At 36.1% G+C, this 9,254-nt stretch overlaps 1 protein-coding gene across 6 annotated transcripts in view; it reads right to left on the bottom strand.

Annotated features, from left to right (window-relative positions):
• Positions 1-9,254, bottom strand: part of HUWE1 (HECT, UBA and WWE domain containing E3 ubiquitin protein ligase 1) — a 161,316-nt gene that overhangs the window by 59,810 nt on the left and 92,252 nt on the right. For all 6 annotated transcript variants that reach the window (XM_040631320.1, XM_040631324.1, XM_040631329.1 and 3 more), the window contains 3 exons: positions 8,379-8,624; positions 6,941-7,074; positions 6,063-6,157 (listed from right to left, as the gene is read on the bottom strand). In XM_040631320.1, the coding sequence (XP_040487254.1) occupies positions 6,063-6,157; positions 6,941-7,074; positions 8,379-8,624 (475 nt within the window). The remainder of the gene's footprint in view (positions 1-6,062; positions 6,158-6,940; positions 7,075-8,378; positions 8,625-9,254) is intronic.

Here is a 9,254-nt window from a genome sequence, read left to right as displayed (position 1 = left end):
AAAAAAAAAAAAAAAAGTATATAAAATATAGTAACATATACCTAAAATGTGGGGAGGAGAGAAGAAGGGGTTCAAACTTAACCATCAACTTAATATAAACTGCCATACGTAAAAGATGCTATATACAAATATAATGGTAATCATGTATCAAAAAACACTAGTAAGTATGCAAAGAATAAAGAGAAAGAAATCCAAATACATCACCAAAGAAAATTAGCAAACCGTGAAAGAGAAAGAGACAAGAAAGGATCAGAGAAAATCTCCGGAAACAACCACAAGTAATAAAATGGCAATACCTACCTACGTATCTATCTATCTATCTATCTATCTATCTATCTATCTATCTATCTATCATTACTGTGAATCAATCAATCAATCATTACTTTGAATGTAAATGGACTAAATGCTCCAGTCAAAAGACAGGGTGACAGAATGGATAAAAAAGGAAGATCCATCTACATGCTGCCCACAAGAGACTCATTTTAGACCTGAAGACACCTGCAAATGGAACATGAGGGGATGGAGAAATATTTATCATGCAAATGGTTGTCAAAAGAAAGCTGGAGTAGCAATTCTTATATTGGACAAAATAGACTTAAAGACTACAACAAGAGACAAAGAAAGACACTATATAGTAATAAAGGGGACACTCCAACAAGAAACTCTAACAATTGTAAATGTTTATGTACCCACGTAAGAGCACCCAAATACACAGATAATAACAAACATAAAGGAACTGATCAATAAGCAATACAATAACAGTAGGGGACTTTAATACCCCACTTACATCAACAGACAGATCATCTAAACAAAAAATCAACAAGGAAACAATGGCTTTGAATGAAACACTGAACCAGATGGATTTAATAGATATATTTTGAACATTTCATCCTAAAACAAAACAGAATACACATTCTTTTCAATTACACATGGAACAGTCTACAGAATAGATCACACATTAGTCCAGAAAACTAGCCTGAATAAATGCAAGAAGACTGAAGTCATACCATGCCTATCTTTTCTGACCACAATGCTGTGACACTAGAAGCCAACCACAAGATAAAATCTGGAAAGATCACAAATACATGGAGGTTAAAGAACATGCTACTCAACAATGAATGAGTCAACCAGGAATCAAAGAATAAAAAAGTACATGGGAACAAATGACAACACAATCATCCAAAATCTTTGGGATGCACCTAACGTTACATCAAAAGGAGCTAGAAAAAGAACAAACAAGACCTAAAACCAGCAGAAGGAAGAAATTAGAAAGATTAGAGTAGAAATAAATGATACAGAACTAAAGAAACAATAGAACAGATCAATGATACCAGGAGCTGGTTCTTTAATCCTCTGTCAGACTTGTTAAAAAAAAAAGATTCAAGTAAATAAAATCACAAATGAGAGAGGAGAAATAATCCAAACCACAGAAATATAAAAAATCATGAGAATGTTATGAAAAACTGTATGCCAACAAACTGGACAACCTAGAAGAAATGGATAAACTCCTAGAAACATATAAACTACCAAAACTCAAACAGGAGGAAATAGAAAATTTCTGATGATCAGCAAAGAAATTGAGTTAGTAATCAAAAAACTCCCAACAAACAGAAGTCCAGGACTGGATGGTTCACAGGTGAAGTCTACCAAAATTTTAAGGAAGAGTTAATACCTATTCTTCTTAAACTATTCTAAAATATAGAAAAAAGGGAAAACTTCCAAATTCATTCTATGAGGCCAGCATTACCCTGATTCCAAAACCAGACAAAGACTCCATTAAAAAACGAGAACTATAGGCCAATACCCCTGACGAACAGAGATGCAAAAATTCTCAATAAAATAGTAGCAAATCCGATTAATACAAAAAAAAATCATTCGCCAGGATCAAATGGGATTTATTCCTGGGTTGCAAACGTGGTTCAATGTTCACAAATTCAGTCAGTGTGATACATCACATCAGTAAAAGAAATATTAAGAAGCACATGATTGTTTTAATAGCTGAAGAAAAAGCACCCGACAAAGTACAATATCCATTCATGATAACTGTCAAGCGGTGCCTGGGTGGCTCAGTTGTTTAAGTGTCCGACTCTTGATTTCGTCTCAGGTCATGACCTCAGGTCCTGGGATTAAGCCCTGGCACTGGGCTCTATGCTCAAGGGGGAGTCTGCTTGAGGAGTCTCTCCCTCTGCCCCACCCTGCAGCTCATGCTCTCTCTCTCAAAATAAATAAATTAAAAACCCTCAACAAAGTAGGTTTAGAGGGAACATACCTAAATATAATAAAGGCCATATACGAAAAACAGAGCTAACGTCATCCTTAATGAGGGAAAAACTGAGGACTTTTCTCCTAAGGTGAAGAAGACAAGGATGTCCACTCTCACCACTTTTATTCATCATAATACTGTAAGTCCTAGCCACAGCAATCAGACAACAAAGATAAATAAAAGGCATCCAAATCAGTAAGGAGGAAGTGAAGCTTTTACTATTTGCAGATGACATAATACTATATATAGAAAACCCTACTGACTCCACTAAAAAATTCTGGAACTAATATACATTATCAGTAAAGTCACAGGATACAAAATCAATGTATAGAAATCTGTTGCATTTCTATACACCAATAATGAAGCAGGAGAAAGATAAGTTAAGAAAACAATCCCATTTACAATTACACCAGAAATAACATACCTAGGGATAAACCTAACCAAACATGTGAGGGACCTATACTCTGAAACCTATAAAAACACTGATGAAAGAAACTGAAGATGACACAAAGAAATGGAAAGACATTCCATGCTCACAGACAGAAGAACAAATATTGTTGATATGTCTATACTACCCAAAGTCTACACATTTAATGCAATCCCTATCAAAATACCAACAGCATTTTTTACAGAACCAGAACAAACAATTGTAACATTTGTATGGAAACACAAAAGATCCTGAAGAGCCAAAGCAATCTTGAAAAAGAAAAACAAAGCTGGAGGTATTATAATTTCAGACATCAAGTTATATTACAAAACTGTGGTAATCAAAAAAGTATGGCAGTGGCACAAAAATACACACATAGATCAGTAGAACAGAGAAGAAAACCTAGAATTAAACACACAACTATATGGTTAATTCATCTTTTTAAAAAATTTTATTTATTTGACAGAGAGAGAGACACACACAGCGAGAGAAGGAACACAAGCAGGGGGAGTGGGAGAGGGAGAAGCAGGCTCTCCGCTGAGCAGGGAGTCCGATGCGGGGCTCAATCCCAGGACCCTGGGATCATGACCTGAGCCGAAGGCAGATGCTTAACGACTGAGCCACCAAGGCACCCCTGGTTAATTAATCTTTGACAAAGCAGGAAAGAATATCCAATGGGACAAAGACCATCTCTCTTCAACAAATGCTAATGGGAAAACCGGACAGCAACATGCAGAAGAATGAAACTGGACCATTTTCTTACACCATACACAAAAATAAATTCAAAATGGATTAAAGACCTAAATATGAGACCTGAATATATAAAAATCCTAGAATAGAACACAGGCAGTAACCTCTATGACATCAGCCATAGCAACTTTTTTTCTACATAGGTCTCCTGAGGCAAGGGAAACAAAATAAAAAATAAACTATTGGGATTATATCAAAATAAAAAGCTTCTGCATAGTGAAGGAAACAATCAACAAAACTGAAAGGCAACCTACGGAATGGGAGAAGGTATGTGCAAATGACATACCTGATACAGGGTTAATATCCAAAAAATATGAAGAGCTCATACAACTCAACGCCCAAAAACCACACAATCCGACTAAAAAAATGGGCAGAAGACATTTCTCCAAGGAAGATATACAGATGACCAAAAGATACAAGCAAAGATGTTCATCATCACTTACCATCAAGGAAATGCAAACCAAAACTACAATGAGATATCACCTCACACCTGTCAGAATGGCTAAAATCGGTAACGCAATAAACAAAAGGTGTCAGTGAGGATGTGCAGAAAAAGGAACACTCTTGCACTGTTGGTGGAAATGCAAACTGGTGCAGTCACTGTGGGAAACAGTATGGAGGTTCCTCAGAAAGTTAAAAATAGAACTACCCTACGATCCAGCAATTGCACTAGTAGCTATCTACCCAAAGAATACAAAAACACTAATTCAAAGGGATACATGCACCCCTATGTTTATAGCATTATTTACAATAGCCAAGATATGGACTGATGAATGGATAAAAAAGTGGTGGCATATGCATACAATGGAATATCATTCAACCATAAAAAAGAATGAAATGTTGCCATTTGCAAGGACACGGATAGACCTAGAGAGTATAAACGCTAAGCAAAGTAAGTCAGAGAAAGACAAATACCATATAATTTCACTCCTTGTGGAATTTAAGAAACAGAACAAAGGGGGAAAAAAGAAAGAGTGACAAACGAAGAAACAAATTCTTAATTATACAGAACTGATCAATACCAGAGGGGAGGGGGTCAGGGATGTGTTATATAGGTAACTGGGATTAAGGAGTGTACTTCTCCTTATGAGTATCGGGTGATGTATGGAATTGCTGAATCATTTTATTGTACAACTGAAACTAATACAACACTGTATGTTACCTGGAATTTTAAAAAACCTTAAAAATATATAAAAAGAATAAAAAGAAAAATTTAGAAAAATATATTTAAATATGTAATCAGAAAAATAGCACTGTCCAATAGAAATATGTGAGCCACATACATAATTTTAAATTAACCCAATATAGTCATATTTTTTATTTCAAGACATAATGATATATAAAAATTGACACCGGGTGTTATATGCAAGTAATGAATCAAGGAACTTTGCATCAAGAAAAAATTACTGAGTTTACATTTTTATACTCAGGATTTTTTTAAAAAAACAGGTTATCTATATGAAATATACTTAGAGTACATCTCAATTCAGACATTAAATTTTCATAAAATTGACCTAATTTATTTCACACAATTTGGTTGAAAAAAAATACATTCACATACCAAAGTTGTTCTAAACATACTTAAAAGCCTTCTGACAGCTGTACAGAATAACAGTTATATTTAAATAAAAATTAAGAATTCAGTTTTTTCCATCCAGCCTATCACTTCAACTACATCTTTAACAACCCTATTTCCAAATAAAGTCACATTCTGAGGTGCTGGGGGGTGGTGGTTAGTGCTTCAACACAGTATTTTTTTTGTGTGGTAGGGAGACAGACACACAAATCAACCCATTATACCCTTCCCTTCCAAGAGGAAATAAAAAAAAAAAGGAGCAAGTTGGAAGATAGAAAAGGAAGGAAGGAGGAGGGAGGGAGAACAAAAGAAGAAGGAAAAAAATCCAATTTTTTAGTTATACTGCCATATTACAAGTGTTCAACAGTCCACATGGGGCTAAGTGGCTACCATACTAGTCCTTTCTTAGTCCTTTCCACTATGTGAGGATACAGTGAAAAGTCTGCAACCCAGAACAGTGTGGTTCTAAAGTGTTCCACAGCCACTTAAAACAACCATTTGCCGGTTTTAACAGTGAAATTAAACTTCTGAAAAATAAGTTTACAAAAATTAGAGTCCTGCTATACCCTTCCAATACAGTAATTTCTAGGGATTAATTCTCCATTTACATTAAAACTATATAAAAAGATACTCATATTTCAAAACAGTACATTAGAAAACTTAATAGGGAATGGTTAATTCACAGACCCTTTACATGGCACTTAATGTTAAGTAAAAAGAGAGCTATAAAATATTATCTCTAAGATAATCACAACTATGCTAATAAAATGTACCCCTAGGGGAAAAGATTAGGCATATAGTTCCAAAATATTGTTTATTTGTGGTACAAATGTAAGTCATTCTTTTTACTGTAATTTGTAATTGTTACGACTGTGTATATACATTTTATAGAGAAACTGAGTGAAATAATTTTAAAGTAAAAATGAAAGGAAAAAAAACTGAGGACTAAAGACAATAGAGCTAACTTAATTTTCACAATAGACCTATAAAGACAGAGACAAAACTTAAGAGAATTAATGACTAAGATTTTAGTTTCTTGGAGTTACCTGATCTTTTTCCGCCCTGGGTCGTACCTGCCTTCTCATCCTTTGGAACTAGTTTCTGCATGTCCGCCTGGCCAAATTCACATCCAGATGGTAGGCTGCAACAAGACAAACCACGAGTAAAAAAGAATACTGATGGTTCATTTCTTAAGTTGTGCTTGGTCCTTAATCTGCTTGGCTAACACTACCCCTCCTATAACAGGTAAGTGAACCTAATAAAACACGTGCAATGATCAAATTCCTGAGGTAGTACTCAACAAGATTCCCAACTCAACTTTAGATTTGGCTAACAAATTTTAAACACCTATCATTGCTGACACAGAATAATTAGGACATAAGATCAAAGATGCAGAAGATAACACATTTGTAAGCATGTGTCTAGGCTGGTAAATGGGAAGGACAATACTGTGAAGTGAATGTCTGTGTCCCCTCAAAATTTGTTTGTTGAAATCCTAATGACCAATGTAATAGTAGTAGGGAAGGCCTTTGGCAAGTGCTTAAGTCTTGAGGGTAGAAACTTCATGAATGGGACTACTGCCTCATAAAAGACGCTCCAGAAATATTCCTAGTCCTTTCCACTATGTGAGGATACAATGAAAAGTCTGCAACCCAGAAAAGGACCCTCACCCAACCATGCTAGCACCATAGTCTCAGACTTCCAGCTTCCAGAACTATGAGCAACAGATTTCTGCTGTTTATAAGGATCCAGTCTGTGGTATCTTGTTCTAGCAACCTGAACAGATTAAGATAGACAAGGAACCCTCTGAACTCTTTACTAATAGCCTTCTGTCCTTGACCAAAGCAATCCTCCAGGATCACTGAACTTAGTTTCTCTATTAAGAAAGACAACAGAAATAATAAAGAGATGACCATTCCCTTACCTGTTTGGGGTACACAGGGAGAGGAGGACAGTGCTTTCCCACACCAGGGAACAGTATAACTGGCTCAGCTTGCTCAGAACACTCAGACCCAACTGAGAGCCCCACTGGTTTACGGAGATGGAACGAATTTCACTCTGCAATCCAAGTAAACAGAAGCTGATCTTTGGGATGCCCTCTGCAACATTTACAGTCTGTATCTAACATCCCTTCTCATTTTCTTCTCATTGCTTTTTATAAAGCAAAAGGCAATGGTCATAGGCAACTCTTTTAAAAGAAACAGTTTTGCAGATTCATTTGACAGCCTTCTAATTTTGTTAGGTGGTGCAGGACTTGCTATTTTCCTCTTATTTCTTAACTTCAATAAATATTTGGATTTATCTAATTACTTGAAGTGAACATTTCACCTTAATTTTATTTCATTAAATCAAAAGTCATAAAAATAAATCCCAAACCTGTTATGTAATTGAATTATTTTCTAAATTGTTTATATCTGTGCTTTTCATTTGATTTGATACAAAGAATATACTCCTGCTCAACAGCATAAAACAAGGGTGCCAAAACATTACATCATTAATCTTTAGAATAGATTACTTGAGAACAGAAAGCTGTAAAATGATGAACACATACACACACAAAAACCTTGTCCTTCTGGAACCACAAGAGGAACCTCACATGGATGGCAGGCATAGGGTTTGATATTTAGGTAATCGTTACTAATCTCTGTTAATTACCATTGACTTAAATATACTGTGGTCAAATTTCCTTCTTGCCATTCCATTATCAGGCCTACATGCATTTGTACAAAGATTAGGAAGTAATAAGGCCAGATGAGCACCCAATTGAGGCTTGCCCATTAAAAAAGGTGACTATATATCCCAGTTGGCCTTGTAGCTGCTACAGATCTATTAATGCCTGTTATTTTTTTTAAAAAGATTTTGTTTATTTGAGAGAGAGAGAGTGAGAGAGACAAGAGGCAGAATGAGAGGGAGAAGCAGACTCCCCACCGAGCAGAAAGTCCGACATGGGGTTCCATCCCAGGACCCTGAAATCATGATTTGAGCTGAAGGCAGATGCTTATCCAACTGAGCCACCCATGAGCCCCTATTAACACCTATTATTTACAATAACCTAATAAAACATGTGCAAAGATCAAATTCCTGAGGTAGCACTCAACAAGGTTTTCAACTCAACTTTTACTCTCAAGAAAGTCTAATTCACAAAACAAATTTGGATACCCAAATTCTAATGAAAAAAAAAATACTAAGGGAAAATGAAACTAGATAGCATCTTGAAGCATAAACCTGCAACCCCCACCAAAAAAATCTGGGCTACCTGCAGCTAGCCCAGGTAGAACTGTTTCTAAGCATAGTAAGATGCCCAGTATGTGCCCTACGTATTTTGCTGGCTTTAAACTCACTTGTTCACCCCTAATTCTTACCTGTCCAACTCTGCAAGTATGAACAAACATCATGATGTAGGCATGGGCAGCAGTGAGTGCATGCAGTAGAGGTGTGGCCTGAGCTGAGAGGGTAGCATCAGCAACATTGCCAGCACAAGCCAGTTCTCGCAACAACACTGAGCCTCCAGGGGATTCAATTGGGCGGTGTAAGGGCTCCAAGGATGAAAGGATGGAGTCCAATTGAAGGAGACCCTCCTGAAGGACTTTGGGTTCATGTGACAGTGTCTGAAACAAGAATAATAATTAAAGCATTAATGTACAATGAACTTCATATACCTCATGTCTTTAATAGTCACAAAGGAAGAAGTAGAAGACAAGTGTCACAAATTTTGAACCTGGCCATGGTATCCCACCTGGTAAATGGTAGAGCCAAAATATGAATGCAGGTATGACATACCTCAATGCCTCCTTTTAGAACAACACTTCTCTCAAATGAGAGGCCAAATGTGGTAAGCCAATCATATTTAAAAGCTTGTGATGCCAAACTGAAGTACTATTATAGCAAGGACTCCATACTATAAGATTAATTATAAAGTCTGCTCAACAGGGAGCAATATTAGGCAAGGTTCCAAAGCATGGAAGTGAACCAGTAATACAGCTGTTATTTATTTCCTAAAATAAAAAGAGATGATTCTAGAATAGGCAGCAGGTAGGCAATTTCCTTTTTTATGAGACAACTCAAGGATTATAGGACATGGTTCTTGTAATTGCCTTCTGAGTCTGCAAAAAAAAATATCTCACAGTAAAATACTATCACTTGTCATTCAAAAATAGGAGAACTTATCTGCCTTTCCTGTGGCTTTAAATAAATCTATCAATTCTCACACAGTATCTTAGAGGTAGGACAGCGATGGA

This window comes from Ursus maritimus (assembly GCF_017311325.1).
Source record: "Ursus maritimus isolate PB19 chromosome X unlocalized genomic scaffold, ASM1731132v1 scaffold_X1, whole genome shotgun sequence".
NCBI classification, from domain to species: Eukaryota; Metazoa; Chordata; class Mammalia; order Carnivora; family Ursidae; genus Ursus; species Ursus maritimus.
The sequence above is the reverse complement of the archived record's forward strand: the minus strand, read 5'-3'. Positions and strand labels throughout refer to the sequence as shown.